At 44.0% G+C, this 18,215-nt stretch overlaps 4 protein-coding genes across 13 annotated transcripts in view; 2 read left to right on the forward strand and 2 right to left on the reverse strand.

Moving 5' to 3' along the window:
• The window catches only part of CCDC38 (coiled-coil domain containing 38), a 20,405-nt gene extending 14,441 nt beyond the window's left edge, over positions 1-5,964 (reverse strand). For 3 of the 9 annotated variants that reach the window (XM_088651881.1, XM_035126869.3, XM_088651884.1), the window contains exons 1-2: positions 2,851-2,929; positions 1,590-1,656 (exon numbers count right to left, since the gene is read on the reverse strand). In XM_088651881.1, coding sequence (XP_088508007.1) covers positions 1,590-1,635 — 46 coding nt within the window. In that variant the 5' untranslated portion in view covers positions 1,636-1,656; positions 2,851-2,929. Of the gene's footprint in view, positions 1-1,589; positions 1,657-2,850; positions 2,930-4,757; positions 4,890-5,064; positions 5,207-5,843 lie in introns of those variants that run through there. The other 6 variants (XM_088651880.1, XM_088651878.1, XM_088651879.1 and 3 more) reach the window with 5 other exon arrangements.
• Positions 1-18,215, forward strand: part of SNRPF (small nuclear ribonucleoprotein polypeptide F) — a 72,433-nt gene that overhangs the window by 20,723 nt on the left and 33,495 nt on the right. The gene's annotated exons all lie outside the window — the stretch shown is intronic.
• On the forward strand, positions 4,139-15,424 carry AMDHD1 (amidohydrolase domain containing 1). Its single transcript, XM_035126874.3, has 9 exons — positions 4,139-4,302; positions 4,803-4,909; positions 6,575-6,639; positions 7,912-8,189; positions 9,848-10,073; positions 11,510-11,634; positions 12,032-12,125; positions 13,520-13,680; positions 15,082-15,424. The coding sequence occupies exons 1-9, from the start codon at positions 4,166-4,168 to the stop codon at positions 15,185-15,187; spliced, it is 1,299 nt and encodes a 432-aa protein (XP_034982765.3). The 5' UTR covers positions 4,139-4,165; the 3' UTR covers positions 15,188-15,424.
• HAL (histidine ammonia-lyase) overlaps positions 15,413-18,215 on the reverse strand; it is a 16,391-nt gene continuing 13,588 nt past the window's right edge. Inside the window, exon 20 of one of the 2 annotated variants that reach the window (XM_035126864.3) lies at positions 15,413-17,124. In XM_035126864.3, coding sequence (XP_034982755.3) covers positions 16,969-17,124 — 156 coding nt within the window. In that variant the 3' untranslated portion in view covers positions 15,413-16,968. The remainder of the gene's footprint in view (positions 17,125-18,215) is intronic. The other variant, XR_015945832.1, reaches the window with a different exon arrangement.

The following is an 18,215-nucleotide window of genomic DNA, read 5'->3' on the forward strand; positions in this document are numbered from 1 at the left end:
GAAAATACTGTTTGTTTTCTAATACCACTTAGGAATATTAGCATTCAACTCCCTGCCCCCCCATGATCATCTCAACTCAAGGTAAAGAGTTGTCCAGCAGGAATGAGAATGGTTTTTGATTTTCATTCATCACTTCAGTGAGTTTCCCACATCCCTTTAAAAGAAAGAAAAAAGCATAAAATGATATGTATTATGTGTTCTGGGAGCACTTTGTGCTGAAGTTTATGGCTGCTTTATATTTAAGTACCAGACTAGCCATCAAAGGCAACTAGGAATTCCATGCCAGTGAGTGCCTGGAATTCCAAGTAGTAAAGTCAATCAGCAGATGACTCTTCTCTTCTGCCAACCTGCTTGTTTTCCATGTTCCCGGCAGAGAAAGGAAAGTCTCTTCCTCCACAACCAGCAAAGAAGCACATCAGGCTGGCAGAGAAGGAACAGACCCCAAGTCTTCCTCCTTGCCTTGGAAGAAGGCAAATATTTTTCTTAGCCTGCCTTTCCATGCTTCTTCTGCTGTGGCCAGCATAGAAGCTAGCACAGTGTACTAGGCTTTTGGCAGGTTAGTAAAAAAAAAAGTGTGCAGGGTAGTAACTTCTGTGAGCTTAATTTACTGAATTTTCCTGCGTATAAGACTACTTTTTAAACCCAGGAAAATCTTCTCAAAAGTTGGGGATCGTCTTATACGCCAGGTCGTCTTATACGCAGCTGCAGAAGCAATTTCTGGCGCTGCGAACATTTTGGAAATGGGCAGTGCAGCGCCGGAAATCACTTCTGCGCATGTCCAGACGCGATTTTTGGCTTCCGGACATGCGCAGAAGCGATTTCTGGTGCTACGGATGTTTTGCATATGGGCAGCGCGGGCATGTCCGGCCCACGGACGATCGTAGGAAGAGGGGTAGTCTTATACAGCGAGTATATCCCAAACTCTATATTTTAACTGGAAAATTTGGGGGTCGTCTTATACGCTGGAAAAGGTAAAATGAGTTATGGAGCAGACATTTTATGTGAACAATTCAAACACATGTGCCATGTGTAGAACAATGGGGAAGAAAAGAAACACAAACCACTGTCCGCAGTAGCAGTGATGCATGTCGAGGGACAAAGTGGTAGTGATGCTCTTCTAGTGATGGTGCTGCACTAGTTGGACCAGGAATAGGGATGTGGTGATAGTCAGATGGGGGGGGGGAGTTCTGGGTTGGCAGCATTACCCCTAGAAGGTGCATGTGCTCCTGTGGGGCTGTCACTGCCAACCTGGAGGTTCCTAACATCACTACATTCTGGAAAGTGCAATCCTGCAGCCGGAAGGTTGCCACTTCACTCTTGTATAATGCAGAAGTATCCAGGGTCATCCTATTAATGGGAACTCCTAGATGCACCAAGCATGTGTAGGGCCATCCTGAACTTCTTGGTCTGCCATCGCTTGCATTATAAAGATCATCACCACTACATCTGGATACCTCATTAGAGTTGGGTCCAATGCATGCCCAGATACCACACAGAGCCCATTACAGAATTCACTGTTTCCCCCATGTTCCAGATGTCCCCAACAGTCCAGCCTACAGTTTCTGAAGCTATTTGATATTTCCAATTACCGATATTAACTGTTGATCCCAAACACTGTGTTGAAGCCATCTCCATACTTTAACACCCTCCCGAGATCTAGAAAGAAACATAATTGCAAGAAAGTTTAAAATCACATTTGCTTTTTAGCTGTTTGAAAATTCAATACAGGGATAAACAACAGCATGAACAAAGGCAAATGACTGTTTAATCTGACAAAATTCAGCAGTACGTAATTGAATGAAACCAAGAGACACAGCATATAAATTTAAATATATTGCATGAATGTGAGGCTTGCTAGACAGAGAAGTTAGATCAATAAAACATTTTTACATTTATCTCCCTGTGTATTATAATGAATATTTATTGCCTTCAAGGTAATGCTAAACTACCATGGGGGTGGGGGAGAAGCAACTACACCACAAATAAATGGGGAAGCTGGACAATGTCCCCCCCTCCACTTCCAATGTCACATTTCCTTAGCTTTGTTTTGAATGAGGCAGGATGGGAGGCCATAGACATGCGTCTAGATGACAATAGACTCATCGGGTGCAAGTATGAGACTCTGCTGATATAACCTTTTTCTTCCGTTATGAGAGAAAATAAAAAAGCAAGCTTTGGGCTCACACCTATGTCTCCTACTGTACACTGTTTTCCTTGGATGATATCCCATTTTAGTCAGAACAGACCCATTAAAACCAATGGCCTTAAGTCCACTTATTTCCGTGGGGTTGCTCTGAGGAAATCATACACGTACCAGTACAACCCTTCATCTCTTCTTTGAAATCTCTCTCAACCTATTATTCATAGCTAGATTGGAAGAAGGTTATGGGCAACAGGTTCAAAGAGTTATAATATTTTGGGTACACTGAATAAAATTCCGCAATCAATCCGCAGAATGTAATACAGGCGAAGCTGCCTTGATGCATGTGCAGAGCGCTAGATGTGATGCACAGCTAGTTCATAGCTGCCAAGTTCTCCCTTTTTTTAAAGGGAAATTCCCTTATGCTGAATAGGCTTCCTCGCGAGAAAAGGGAAAACTTGGCAGCTATGAGCTAGTTTCCACTTCTGAGATGAGGTCTACAGGTTTCCGGAGGAGAAAATGACTTCTTCCAGGTAAGCTGGTAGTACCTGTTGTTTATTTTTTTATTATTTCTGTGTGGGGTGGTTGTTGCTGTTTGCAAAAACTGGGCGAAGAGAGGAACCAATGCACCGCACAGCGGCTGCCTCCCAAACCTTCCTTCCCAAATGCAACCCCTGCCCTTTCTTCGAGAAGTTTGACTTCCTCCTTACCGGAGAGCGCTCGGGCAGTCGGAGTAGGTAGCTAAAGACATGCGAGAGGCGCCACCGCAGCAACGGCGCCTCCCGGACTGTGAAGGCGGTTGGGAAGAAGAGGCTCCCCGGGAGCGCGAGGCGGAAACCAAACGCCGCTCGGCGCCGGCGCAGCTCCCCCCACCCCTGCACGGGGTCGCGCGCGCCTTGCCTGCTTGCAAGGAGCTTGCCGCATCCCAAACACCGCTCGGAGGAAAGCAGAGGTGGCTTCCTCCTCCTCCAATGCACCGACTTTGTGCACATGTTTAAGTGAGGAGTTCCACATTTGCCTTCTTTCTTTCTTTCTTTCTTTCTTTCTTTCTTTCTTTCTTTCTTTCTTTCTTTCTTTCTTTCTTCCATCCATCCACCCGAACATGCACAGCACTGCCGTTTTACTTAGGGTTGCCATATTTCCTGACACCCTCAAAAGGGTTGAGATTTATTTATTTTTTAAGGAACCCCCACCAAAATTGTTTTTAAAAAAATCTTATGAAGGCTTTATTTATTTTTTAAGGAAACCACCAAAATTGTTGTTGTTGTTGTTGTTTTTTAAAAAAAATCTTATGAAGGCTTAACGGGAGCCACAGCTCAGTCCCCAGGGTCTGTTTTAGATGCTACATCTAAAACAGGACATAATGAAAAGTGACTCTGAGCATGTGCAGAATGTTATTGTGCGGTAAAGTAATTGCTATCTACTCTCACATTGCTCCCCCCCCAAAAAAAGCCCTAGCCCAAAATTAGTGTTTTTAAGCTTTTCCTGACGTATGGCAAGCCTAGTTTTACTGCCCAATGCAAATTTGTCTCGGGCTCTTCACACCTTGCGCTTCACACCTTGACATGTGACCCACCAGCTGAGCCTTATTGCAACCTCCTCCAAGCTGATGCCCGGCCGCCGCTGGGATGTTTTTGATAGTTGCCTCATCATCCTTGGTCATTTGCCATTCTGGCTGCAGTTGATGGGAGTTGTAGTCCAAAGCATCATTTGGACTATTGGGGAGCATTATTAAAAATGAGATCCCCCTACCTGCACATTGAAATAGTTAGGGTCCATTCTGTATAACCCCCCTCAGGACTGCACCACCTCATTTTGAATTCTGTACAGTCCAAGCCCCCACCCTGTGTGTGTGTGTGTGTGTGTGTGTGTTTGCCTGTTGCGGGTGAAAACTGCCAACTTTCCAGCAGGAAAGAGAAAGACCTTGCCCTGGAAAACTCGTGAGCATTCTCCCTGCCCTGTTGAGGCTGTCTGGGCCAGTCCCAGACTTTCCAAGCTCTTTCAAATCTGTCTAGAAAGAGCAACATGGCTGGTGAGTACAAGCTCCTGCTTGAAGGCGCCCAACAGCTGGTTCTTGTCTGCACCAAAGGTGAGAAATACCTCCTGGAAGCTGGCATGCAACATCTGGCCGTGCTGGAAAACGGCAGCGTGGTGATTGGCAAGTAAGTGAATATCTCCCGGGAGGGGTGTGTGTTGCTTGCTGGGGGAGGGGGAGTCTGTCCAGCAGAATCTCTCTCCAATGGGAAGGTTTTTGTTAGTTTGTTTTTGTACTGACCTTCTCTGACAACAGGAAAATAAATGAAGTTTTTACAGAAAAAAACAAAACAAAATTATTTTCTGTCTCTCTTCTGACAGTCACCAGCTGACCAAAACGTAGGCTCTTGAAATAATAATTAAAAAAGATTAACTTTCTTATAGCCGATGAACTAAGTAGGTAGTTACTTTGGACCAGTAACAATGTGACAGTTAATGAATTTTAATTTCCTGTCTACACTGAAGAATCCAACAAAGATGCTAGCTAAATAACTTACTGAAGAAGACATTGGTTTAAGTTTTAAGCACATTTGCTTCAGAAAAGAAGTTTTAGATCGGGGTATAAAAAGTTACTCTGTCTCACCTGCTTTGAAAGTAATGGTAAGCGTTTTGGTCGGTTTATTTTCAGAGACGGTTGTATAAAGGCTGCGGGCGACTCGAGAGCCATTCGCAAGCAATTTTCAGGAGCATCTTTTGAAAAAGTCATTGATTGTTCAGGAAAATGCATCTTACCAGGTTGGTGTCTAATATTTCAGAGTTCAGCACACCAAGCAGAAAGATGCAATATTTACATAGGCAGAGATTGTCAGCTTCAGTTAGTCAAACATCCTCTGAATTACCGTATATTCCGGCGTAATTCAGTTAAAATATAGTGTTTGGGATATACTCACCGTATAAGAAATACGACCCGGTGTATAAGATGACCCCCGACTTTTGAGAAGATTTTCCTGGGTTAAAAAGTAGTCTTATACGCAGGAATATACAGTATTTTCCTTTGGAATAAAATGTGATGGCTCCCCCTCTGGGCTACCTTATTACACAAGTGGGGACAAGGAGCTGGGGAGCTTCTGAAGAAAATAAGTATTGACTGTGTACTATAGTTCTGTGTGTGCTAAACTATCCTTCCCATGATTCTTTGTGGGAGGGGTGTGCTTTAAACATATGGTGTGTGTACATAGCCATTAGCCTGGATTTTGAGAGACTTACGTCTATGACCCTACTGCCGTCCAAAGTGCTGTTCATAGCTGCCAAGTTTTCCCTTTTCTCACGAGGAAGCCTATTCAGCATAAGGGAAAATCCCTTAAAAAAGGGATAACTTGGCAGCTATGGTGCTGTTTGATCTAGCATGGGCAATGGGACAGCCCCACATAATTTGCTAGTAATGGGTATGCTGAATCAGTACAACTAGAAACTGAAGTTTAAGCAAAGCTCAGTTTAGAAATAAAGTTGTCAGTCACCATATCTTATCAAAAAGTCAGTGCAAGTTAGTGCCTAACACAGGGTTGCCATAATCCCCCAAGTGAAAAGTGAGCTTGGGGGGGGGGTCAAAGTTATTGAGATTTTTAGGGGAACACCTCCCCTCAAACAATTAAGTTTTGGGGCGCTTTTTTGCAATTACAGCCACAAATCTTTCAGTTGCTGCCTCACAGTCTCTCCCAGCCTAACCTACCTCACAGGGTTGATGTGAAGATAAAGGGGAAGGGGCTTCATACGCTTTGCTGAGTTTCTTGCAGGAAAGGTGCAGTTTAGCAGATCCTGGTCCTGCTTTGGTGCGTGTTAACAGCAGTACAGCACGCAGAAATTAAGCATCTGATGCGCTTCCCCCCCCTTCCCCTGGTGGAAGTGAGGGGTGGAGAAAATGTCTGTTGCTCAATGTTTGTATTTCAGGCAGCTTTTGAAGGCACAGGGTCAATGACATAAAATAAAAGACCAAGCTCCCATCTGGAAGCATTCCAGTCAAAATTCCAGGAAATCCCGAGAGAAAGAGTTTGTGAAGAGTCCTGCTGAATCTGATTTCAGGTTTCATCTTGCCTAGGTCTGGGTCTCTTGGTGGCCAGCCCAATACGATGAAGCAGCCAGCAAAGCAGAAAATGGCATACATGGTTCTCCCCTTCTTCTTTTCATCACCACAACAACTCTGTGATGTATGTTAGCCAGAGGGATGGTGAACGGCCCAGTGAGCTTTATGTCTGACTGGGAATTTGAACCCTGGTCTCCCAGGACGTAGTCTATTGCTGAAGGATCATGCTTTTTGATAATGTTCCTCCAAGGGCACATAGATAAAATTATTAACTGCTAATGTTTCCTGATTTTGTTTCCTAGTGGATATGTCTGAGATTGTGCAGTTTGCTGTGTTTGTTTTTGATTTGCGTTTGTTTGTTTTTTAAAAAACAACAACAGGTCTGGTAGATGCACACACACATCCTGTATGGGCTGGTGACAGAGTTCATGAGTTTGCGATGAAGGTAAACTTACATAATTGGAAAGGTTTTCTTTTACCTGCGTCTACCTAGGACTAGGGGACCCAGGTGGCGCTGTGGGTTAAACCACTGAGCCTAGGGCTTGCTGATCAGAAGGTCAGCGGTTCGAATCCCTGTGACGGGGTGAGCTCCCGTTGCTTGGTCCCAGCTCCTGCTAACCTAGCAGTTCGAAAGCACGTCAAAATGCAAGTAGACAAATAGGAACCGCTACAGCGGGAAGGTAAACAGCGTTTCCATGTGCTGCTCTGGTTTGCCAGAAGTGGCTTTGTCATGCTGGCCACATGACCTGGAAGCTGTACGCTGGCTCCCTCGGCCAATAATGCGAGATGAGCACGCAACCCCAGAGTCGGTCACGACTGGACCTAATGGTCAGGGGTCCCTTTACCTTTACCTAGGGCTTGCCGATCAAAAGGTCGGCAGTTCGAACCCCCGCAATGGGGTGAGCTCCCGTTGCTCGGTCCCAGCTCCTGCCAACCTAGCAGTTCAAAAGCACGTCAAAGTGCAAGTAGATACCAGTAAATAGGTACCGCTCCAAGCGGGAAGGTAAACAGCATTTCTGTGCGCTGCTCTGGTTTTGCCAGAAGCGGTTTAGTCATGCTGGACACATGACCCGGAAGCTGTCTGCAGACAAACGCCGGCTCCCTCAACCAGTAAAGCAAGATGAGCGCCGCAACCCCAGTTATTCGTGACTGGACTTAACTATCAGGGGTCTCTTTACCTTTACCTTTTACCTTCTTTTACTGTAGATTAAACTTTCCGTAAAGTCTCTTTTTCTGTAAAAAGTACAAATACCTTCATTCCAGCCCCTTCTCTGATGCAAATTGATCTCTAATAAGAACATAGGAAGGAATGTGCCTTATGTAGAACCAGATCATTGGCTCATTTAGCTCATTAGTGTCTAATGTGACCATCATTGTTTCTCCATGGTTTCAGAAAGGGCTGTCTCTACTGGGAGATGCTAGGGAACCTGGAAACTTCTGCATTCAAAGCAACTGTTCTGCCACTTGATCCTTCCCCTACCAGGGCGCTTTTGGAGAGCCATTGGACTACTGCAGGCATCGCCAAACTTCGGCCCTCCAGATGTTTTAGACTACAATTCCCATCATCCCTGGTCCTGTTAGCTAGGGATCATGGGAGTTGTAGGCCAAAACATCCGGAGGGCCGCAGTTTGGGGATGCCTGGACTACTGGGATTTCATTGCATGAGGGGTATAGTTTGCCCATTAACGCATATTTAACAGATAACTTTGTTTTAAAGTTGGCAGGAGCTTCCTATATGGATATTCATCAAGCAGGAGGAGGGATACATTTCACCGTGGAGCACACTCGGAATGCCTTAGAAGATGAGCTCTTCAGCAGCTTCAGACACCGGCTGCTACGCATGCTCAGAGCAGGCTCCACTTTGGTCGAATGCAAAAGTGGATATGGGTTAAACCTGGAAACGGAAGTTAAGATGCTGAGAGTGATTGAACAGGCTCGGAGGGAGTTGGACATAGGCATTTCCTCTACTTACTGCGGAGCTCATTCTGTTCCTAAGTAACGTACCTATTCTGTCTTGTCATTTTAAGTGCTGTGCTAGAACACAATTGAAGATTAATTGGGTCACGCATTGAACAGCTCTTCTGCAAAACAGAACATACCTAATTCTTGCAGTGTTTCTGTTTGCCATCTACTATTAGAGTGATGTGTGGAAGTGCCCCAAGAGAGTATTCAAGCATAATGAAGACTGAGGGAGAGTGGAAAGCCTGAGGTATGCCTGACATTTCCTGTGAAGCATCTGAGGGAGAAGAATTATTATTATTTAATTCAGATGTGACGGAGGAGAACACAGCGAGAGGAAGTTTAAGGCACCACTTGCGTTTGGAATGTTACCCTAACCTCTTTCAAAATCAGCCAGAACATAAAAAGGGAATCCTGAATCATTTGACTTAAAAGAGAAATATATTGGTTAAGAGGGAAATAAATCCTTGCCCCAGTCCAGCTATTTCCCACAGTTGTGGAAGTGGCAGAGCTCTCATACACGCACAAGAGAAGGAAGCAGATATACAAGTGCATTGGCTCTTGTCATGATCCTGGAGCCCAGCAGTGACCAGACACAGAGCCTGTAGTATCCCCAAACTTGGCCCTCCAGATTTTTTGGGACTACAATTCCCATCATCCCTAGTTAACAGGACCAGTGGTCAGGGATGATGGGAATTGTAGTCCCAAAACATCTGGAGGGCCGAGTTTGGGGAGACCTGCAGGAGTGCTTTCTGCTGAGGGGCCAGACCAGGTTCAGGGCTCTCAGCCTGCTGCTGGAGATTGTGAAATCTCGGAAGTAGAATCTGGCAGGCAGGAACCTGTGGAACAACCTTCCATGGCATCAGGGCCTGTGAAGTCAAAGCCTGGACCCTTAGGGGCAGCTTCTGCTGAATGTGAGGAACCAAATGCCTCCCAGGGTGGCTCACAAGCCCAGCCATGTAGGGAGTCCACCAGAAAGTAGCCCCAAATTTCAGGCCAGAGGGATGGCCCTTTAAACAACTAAGTTATCCAAAAAGGGCCAGAGTCTGCTCCACCTCCAGACTGGTGTTTTATGTGATTGTATCCTGCATCATATTCTTAGCATAATAATAGTGCATTAAACAGCCTCGGTCCAGTATACCTGAAGGAGCGTCTCCACCCCCATCGTTCTACCCGGACACTGAGGTCCAGTACCGAGGACCTTCTGGCGGTTCCCTCGCTACGAGAAGCCAAGTTACAGGGAACCAGGCAGAGGGCCTTCTCGGTAGTGGCACCCACCCTGTGGAACGCCCTCCCACCAGAGTTCAAAGAGAACAACAATTACCAGACTTTTAGAAGGCATCTCAAGGCAGCCCTGTTTAGGGAAGCTTTTAATGTTTGATGGATTTCTGTATTTTAGTGTTTTGTTGGAAGCTGCCCAGAGTGTCTGGGGGAACCCAGCCAGATGGGCAGGGTATAAATAATAAATTATTATGATTATGATTATTAGTCGTGGGTTTATTCTGCTTTAGTTTGTGCTTCAATGGTTTCCCATGTTATTGCTATCCAGAGGGACAAAAATAAATGAGAACATTTGTGATATAAATTTTTTAAGGGTTTTTATATGGGATATGCACTGATTAGAAGTGAAACAGTGAGACCACCCCACATGAAAACTTAATCTTCTGGTTTTTGTTGCATTGTCTGTTGAATAGGGGAAAAAGTGCCATTGAAGCCACAGATGACATTGTTACCATCCACCTTCCTAAACTGAAGCAACTGGAGCTTAATGGTGAGATTCATATTGACAATATAGATGTTTTCTGTGAGAAGGGAGTCTTCGATCTGCCTTCAACCCGAAGAATTTTTCAGGCTGGGAAAGATTTAGGGTTACAGATCAACTTCCATGGGGATGAACTGCATCCAATGAAAAGCGCTGAGGTACTTATAGCGATATATTACGTAATTTTATTTGTATGTCACCTTTCCACAGCTCAAACCATGCCCTAGGCAGCTTACAACATGAAAAATACATACCACAACATAACCAAAATAATATTAAACAATAAATAAAACATTAAAAACACACACAACCAAACTTAATAATTAACACACAAATCACAACAAATTTTAAAATAAAGATACAAAAAAACCTCACCCAACAGCAGCAACCCCCAAAAACCAACAACACCCCACCCCAAGAATCTGTCCGGCACCCTCAGCTTTTGTAGCTGGAGTCAGTCAGGGCCCTGCCCACCCAGGCCAGGCGGAAAAAGACCTACAAGGCAGGGAACAGGTCTTCTAGCACTTACAGCCAAGGTGGTCGTCTTCACTGAAGGAAAAATCTTCCACGAATTCTGATTTGGGCTTAGTGTATTGGAAGCACCATGGCACAGTTCTTTATTTCTACAGTAAGTTAAAAGAAAATGCGAGGTTGATGGAGTTGGCGAGATGGACTTTCTAACCTTTGCTTTTACATCCATTCAAACATTGACTTTGCTTATCTTTTCCGTGTGATGTAAAATAAAAAGAGGAGCATCTGACGACCTCTTTCATTAGTGATAACATTGCTAGATACACATACACATTTTAATAGTTAATGTTTGTGTCTTTAATATCTTTCATAGGGTCACCATGCTAATATTTCTATAGTATATTATTATTATTATTATTATTATTATTATTATTATTATTATTATATTCATACCTGCAGAGGCAGAGCAAGGTGGGTACAGCCTACCCCGGGTGTCATCCCTGAGGGGGGGTGACATCACCGCACCCCCTGGGACGCTCCCCCACAGCTAGCCCCGCCCCTGCGTACCTGGCCCACCTTACTAGGTCACTTTAGCCACTCTGTCAAGACAGGATGAACAAACCCGATGCCTGGCCTGCCATGCTGGAGGGGATTTGGAAGTGTCCCTCTTCCCAGTCCTGCCTGCTCCCACTGGGAAGGGGGGCTGTAGCATTTATAAAATGCCTCAGTGCTCCTGCCCAGGCAGGCAGAAGCTGCTGCTGCCAGGAACCAGTGGTAACCCCTGAAATGGGGTGTTTCAGGGCTCTGAAGGGGCTGTGCTGAGCCAGCACAGGATCTGCTGGATCCTGAGCCAGGCCTGCTGCTGTCCCATGGTAGTACTGGGCATGATCCAAGCTTCTTCGCTTCACGGGCTGGTGCAGCACTGGTTACACTACTGCCTTAAGCCCCACTTCAATCTAGATTGAAAGCTGCAAGTTGAAGATGAGCATAAATGATTCTGGGTTGAGGGAGAACTGCATTTTTTGTGCTATATAAACAGGTTATTGTGTGTGCAGCCTTACAGATAAGGGAGGTTGTTACGTGACTAACTTTTAATTCAAACCTTGCCTTGGCATCTGTTTAGCTTGGAGCTGAACTAGGAGCTCAGGCTGTCAGCCATCTAGAAGAAATCAGCGATGAAGGTATTGCTGCAATGGCCCAGGCGAAGTGTGCAGCAGTCCTGTTACCAACCACTGCCTATATACTGAGGTAATCATAATTCTAATATGTATTGCTAGGCTGTATTTTACTGTCCTTTGCCATGCCTTTGGGGAAATCCATATTATCTTTTGAAAGAATGCATCTAGTGAACAACTGCTGTTAAGCCTGCAAAAAGTTGCTGGTCTTTTAGTAGAGATGCTCTGCAGTTCAATCTCTCTCCCTCCTGATGGAATAGCTGCTGACAGGTGACAATTTAGGGAGGAGCCTAATGGAGCTGGTCTCTTAACAGAGCCAATGGAGAGACCCACAGTCTCCTCTCTCTCTTTTTTCGTATCTCACTCTCCTGGATTCTGATAGAATCATATACAGTAAAATTGCTGAAGTGTTTTGCTGCATTTTACATTGCAATTCAAATGGTAGTAACCATTGTTTTTTTGCTTTGCAGATTAAAGCAGCCTCAAGCTAGAAAAATGTTAAAAGAAGGAGTGATTGTCGCTCTTGGCAGTGATTTTAACCCAAATGCTTATTGCTGTTCCATGGTAAGATGTTTCTTTAGCGCAGTAATTGTCAGGTGTTAATTTTCTTTTGTCAGTTTGAGTGTCAGGCTTAGAGTACTGCCTTGATTCCTTAGGAATCCCATTTAATTTTCTGTACTAGCAGGACAGTTGAGTAGACCACGTGAATTTAAATAGACACACTATTGAATTCACACATGAACTCTGGCCATTGAAAAGCAGCTTCTGCTTGGAGCAGATGGTTATCAAGCAGGATATTGGCTTTCAGCACAGATAAGCCCTGTCTTTCTTGCAGACATGAGCAAGGCATGAGCTAGGGACACCAGAAACAAGCATACTCATTCCACATAGACATACGCATCACCTTTCCATTCATTTGTCAACTTGTAGAGGGCAACTTTTAATGAGGGTGAAAGAGGAGAGCGCAAAATATGGTCTGAAGCTCAACATCAAAAAAACCCAAGATCATGGCCACTGGTCCCATCACCTCCTGGCAAATAGAAGGGGAAGAAATGGAGGCAGTGAGAGATTTTACTTTCTTGGGTTCCATGATCACTGCAGATGGTGACAGCAGTCACGAAATTAAAAGACGCCTGCTTCTTGGGAGAAAAGCAATGACAAATCTAGACAGCATCTTAAAAAGCAGAGACATCACCTTGCCAACAAAGGTCAGTATAGTTAAAGCTATGGTTTTCCCAGTAGTGATGTATGGAAGTGAGAGCTGGACCGTAAAGAAGGCTGATCGCCAAAGAATTGATGCTTTTGAATTACGGTGCTGGAGGAGACTCTTGAGAGTCCCATGGACTGCAAGAAGATCAAACCTATCCATTCTGAAGGAAATCAGCCCCGAGTGCTCACTGGAAGGACAGATCCTGAAGCTGAGGCTCCAATACTTTGGCCACCTCATGAGAAGAGAAGACTCCCTGGAAAAGACCCAGATGTTGGGAAAGATGGAGGGCACTAGGAGAAGGGGATGACAGAGGGCAAGATGGTTGGACAGTGTTCTCGAAGCTACGAACATGAGTTTGACCAAACTGCGGGAGGCAGTGCAAGACAGGAGTGCCTGGCGTGCTCTGGTCCATGGGGTCACAAAGAGTCGGACACGACTAAACGACTAAACAACAACAACAGAGGGCAACTGTCTGCAACAGAGGCCTTCTGCACTTGTGGAGTCCCCCCATTAGGGAATCAGGATTCTCAAAAGTCCATGGAATTTGCTCTCCAGATCATAGAAGGCAACAGGGAGCTAGTGAGTTTGTCTCCACAGCCCCACCTGCAGTTAGAAGAGCATTACTGTTAAATTCATTTTACCTGTCACAGTGATCTCAGGGTTTCAGGTGGCATGGCAATGGCTGACAGACTGTTGGTTTATGTGCACCTATGTGTAACTTCAGGCTTAACTACTTCTCTCCTATTAGCTCATGGTTATGCACCTGGCCTGTGTAAACATGAAGATGTCCATGAAAGAGGCTTTAGCTGCTGCCACCATCAATGCAGCTTATGCTCTTGGGAAATCGCACATGCATGGCTCCATAGAAACTGGCAAGCAAGGAGACCTCATTATCATCAACTCACCAAGGTGAGGATACAAATAGCTCTCAGAGGCCCAACTAATGCTCTGCATAAGTTGGAATGAAAATCTAACATTCAGAATAAATTAAATGCATCATGCAGTTTGGACTGCAATGTTTGGGACATTATGATGAGTGATGATTACTCAATCCAAGTGCAATATTCGAGTCTTCTCCCAATACAGAACATAAAGGAATAAAATAAGAGAGTCATGCTTTTATATGCTTTTAAACCCACAGTTCAGCAATCACTATTCAGACTTTTTTTTTTACATCCCTGTAAGTTGAAAGTTCTTCCTTAAAAATAAAACATTGAATTGTTCAAGAAACAATTTTCTGGCACCATGCCAGAACCCAAATTTCATACCATGTATTGTTGTGAACTAAACATGCCATCAGATTTTGTTATTTATTTAAACTGATCTATATTTTCAAGTATATTTTAATGTTGATGCGCTTGTCAATTTTAATTTTTTTGTGTTTATTCTGCTTTTCTTTGATACCATGAGCCACCTTGAGTGGGCTGTGGCCCAAAAGGAGGCATATAAATAAATGACTACAAACATTCACAATGCCTTTACAAAGCAGGCATAAAATATTATGAACTGGTAGCAATTAATTGACTCCTGCTTTCTATTAATGGGTCAACATGTTATGTTAAAACTATGTGCTTTAAAAACAGTCCTCCTGTCACACACCTGATGTCAAAGGTGATGTTACCTGTGGGGCAGTTACAAAAGAACCACCAGGAACTTAATGTGAGCTCTCAATTATTCCTTTTGCAAGCTTGGCTCCTTATTAGTGCTGATGATCACAGCCATGTAACCCCCTTGTGGAGAATTCTGTAGTGAGGGACTTACTATCTCAATTTAGAAGAAACTGTTTTGATTCAAACTGCTTCCTCCAAATAGAGCATTTTCCCCACTGTAAAATTGCTTTGTTTGGAGGAAGTAGTCTGAATCCAAACCGACTTCAAAGGGGCTCCCTGTAACTGCCAATCCGCACTTTGAACTTCTTCATGTGTCAATCACCTGATGTCATTATGCTGCCTGATGATTGTCTAGTGAGCAGTCCCGCCCACCTGTCAAAGTTTGCCCATGAGGAGTGAGGAATCCATCCCACTAGCTAGATCCAGTTCCCTACCCCTGCTATAAAAGATACTACTGCATGCCAGTCTTAAGTTATCAAGTTTAATTGGTAACAGCATATATAGCTCTGCTATATGAAACAACAAAAATCCCTGTTGCTTGTGCTGCTAGGGCCAAATGGGTGCTTGCTTGACACTATTCTGCCTAAATTGTTCGTTTATTTTGAACATGCAGCTTATCTCTCAGGCTTTCTATTTTAGTCCTATGCACATGAGATATTTTTTTTCTAAAATATGATTATATCCTTTTAAATTTTTTTAGGTGGGAACACTTGATTTACCAGTTCGGCGGCCATCAAGAACTGATTGAATACGTAATTGTTAAAGGAAAAGTTGTTTATAAAAACAACAATGTTCTGGGCTACTGAGGAATTCCAGAAAGAAGAAATACAGCAGTTGCCAGACTCTCTGAAGCAATCACAGGATGATAATCAGCAGGGTCTCCCATCTGTAAGATCATACTTCCTTACCAGACAAAGCTCAAGAATTTCACTGGTTTTTATTTTAGTTTTTCCTTTGTATTTGCACGAGGAACACTAGGCCATGTTCTTCTGCCTGGTAGTTTCATGGCCAGCCAGACAATAAACCTACTCGTATGCAAACAATTAACTGGGGTTTTTTTTTTACATTAATGAAGGTCCTCTTGTATAAAGAAACCAAAGCTCTGCATTGCAGTGTGCCTACAAACACATCATAATTTTTCAAAACCACAGTTAAAAACATGAGAAGAGTTCTGCTCCATCTAGCCCAGCGTCCTGTTCTCACAGTGGTCAGGTGGATGCCTTTGGGAAGCCCACAAGCAGGCCCCGATGACTGCAGGGAGTTCACAGATAACATTTGTGCAGTGGGTTGGACTTGAACAACTACCCAGCTACTTCCATCTACTTAGTAGGGTGGTTTATGAATGTGTGTTTCTTTTGAGTAACAGCCTCCTCCTCACAACATGATACGTCACTTATAGAGATGGCTTCACAAAGCAAGATTCATATGGCCCAGGAATCCGCATTTTGGCTTTTAAAATTTTTTAAAAAAACTTTTAGGGCTTTCTCAAACTCTTGGGCAAGACCCATGAAGTGAACCACCAGGACAAGTGGGGCAGTAAAGTGTTTTAGTCTCAAATAGGACCATTCTGCAAAGGAAAGACCTACTAAAGGTTTCCTGTTTGCTGTGATGCTGCCTCAGCAATAATGATCATCTTGATCTCCCCTGTCTCTGGTATGTTTTGGTTGGGTCTTCAGCTCTGCCGTCATTCCTTTTGAACTGACCCTGCCCCACCAAAACTCTGAGGCATTGGCAGTATGCTGGTTCATGGCTCAGCCCTGACCCTCTTAAATGTTCCTAAAGTAACTTTGGCTACAATTTCATGTCCTGGCTACATCGCTTACAATAGGGAAGGGAGGAGTGTACTGAATCCTGCCCCCAGTAACCTGGCCCCAGTAACCTCTCCCATGCAAACTTTACACAATTGCCAAACTAAACAAAATCTATCCCCCTGCCTTCCACACATTTTGACTCAAATTTTAGAGTTCATTTAAATGTTTAAAAATCAGGCAATAACTTCACAAAATTTAATTTTGTAAGAGACCAGAGCTGGTGTGGTGGTGTAGTAGTCAGTCTGTGACTAGGACCTGGGAGGCCAGGGTTCAAATCCCTACTTGGCCATGAAGGTCACCGGGTGACCTTGAGCCAGTCACTGACTCCCAGCCTAACTCACCTCACAGAGTTGTTATGGGGATTAAATGTCAGGAGACACCATGTACCACCTTGTGCCCCTTGGAGAAAAAGGTGAGATATAAATGCAATAAGGAGAGGAGGAGTCTCTGTAAAGATTACGACATTAGATTTATTGTTCTTATAAATTAAAAAAAAGCTAGGATGAGTCACATCTGCACAGGTTTTGTCACACCCGCCCATTGGATACAGATAAATTTAACATTCACCTTGTTTTTGTTCAGCCATTGTGAAATCATTCAAACTGATACGGCACTTTCTCAATGCCCATGAATATTTTCGGCTTTGGAAACTTTTTTTGGGGGGGGGGAAGGGGACGACACCTTTGGCATAAAGTACAGAATATGGGAGTTCTTAAAAACATACATATTTTGCTATCAACTGAAGTACTAGGGTTCATTTCTGATTGCATTTACTTTTAATCAAATTCTTCTGAGTCGCTATGATGTTGGTGGCGACAGCGTGAAGCGTTTTCACTTGCCGCTAAGGAAAAGGCAGTCGGGGAGATTGGCCTGGACTCGGGAAGGTGCTCCCTTCTGTATTTTTCAATATATGGTTCAGCTACTTCCCAAACCTACAGGTAGGAAGAGAGAGAAAGTAGTATCAGAAGCAAAGAGAAGAAGACTTAGATTTTGGACCAAAATATTGGCAGACAACATTTCTCATACATGATCCTAATCCTATACTTAAAAACCATTGGTGCAAGTTAGCAAAAAAAAAACAAAAAACTACTTTCAGTAGAAATATACAGTGCAAACATCTGGACAAAGTAGGCCCTGTGGCCATGCCCAGATGGCGGTTTCTGAAGAGGACTGATGTGTGTCCAATGTACATTGCCTCCATACTCCATTCCATCACTCTCTACAAGGAAACACAAGACCTTGTATAAGGGAGGGAGGGGGAGAGGGAGCTGCATTTTATGGTGGTCCCACTTTAGCAAACAAATGCCAAACACAGCACAGGAGGCTGCTATCATTTCCACCCACCCCCTTCTCACATGCTGGAACTGATACTTGAGAAAAATATATCCAGAGGCTGTGCTTGGCCTTAGAAGAATGTCGGGGACTCAGATATGCTGAGGGATGGCTTTGCAATATGTATACTAGCCAGATGGAGCACTTGCAACATGTTCTTTTTGAACAATACAGCACACTCAACACAGAATGATCAAAAACAATATTCTCATGTTTTTTATTATGAACTTCCTGTCAGAAACTCAAGCCTCATGCAGACATGCAAGATTAACTCAGCTGTGGATGCCTTCCGGTCTATAGCCAGACATACAGAATATGATTTGCCATTAGTAAGACAACTGTACTGGCTTCTAGTCCACTGTGAAGCACAATTCGAAGTGGTTGGCTTTGATCTCTAAGGGCTCTTTGGGCCCAGATGTTAAACTCCCTAAGAGGTCCTTCTTTGATTCCCTTTGCCATCATCAGTGAGATTGGTGGTGACCTTTTTTGATTGGTCCTTTTTAATCACCTCTGCTCCCCCACCTTGCCCTGTTTTTGGAAGATTCTCCTCAGATATAATCACCTGGATCCAAGCTTTGTTATTTTTGTTGCCAGGTGAAGAAGCCCTTTTATTCTTCCAGGCTTTTTAGATGCTGTTTTAATCTGACTTGGCTCTGGTCTGGTCTTAATATTTGGGTTTTATCGTTCTGCT

This window comes from Zootoca vivipara, chromosome 9 (assembly GCF_965207765.1).
Source record: "Zootoca vivipara chromosome 9, rZooViv2.hap1.1, whole genome shotgun sequence".
NCBI lineage: Eukaryota > Metazoa > Chordata > Lepidosauria > Squamata > Lacertidae > Zootoca > Zootoca vivipara.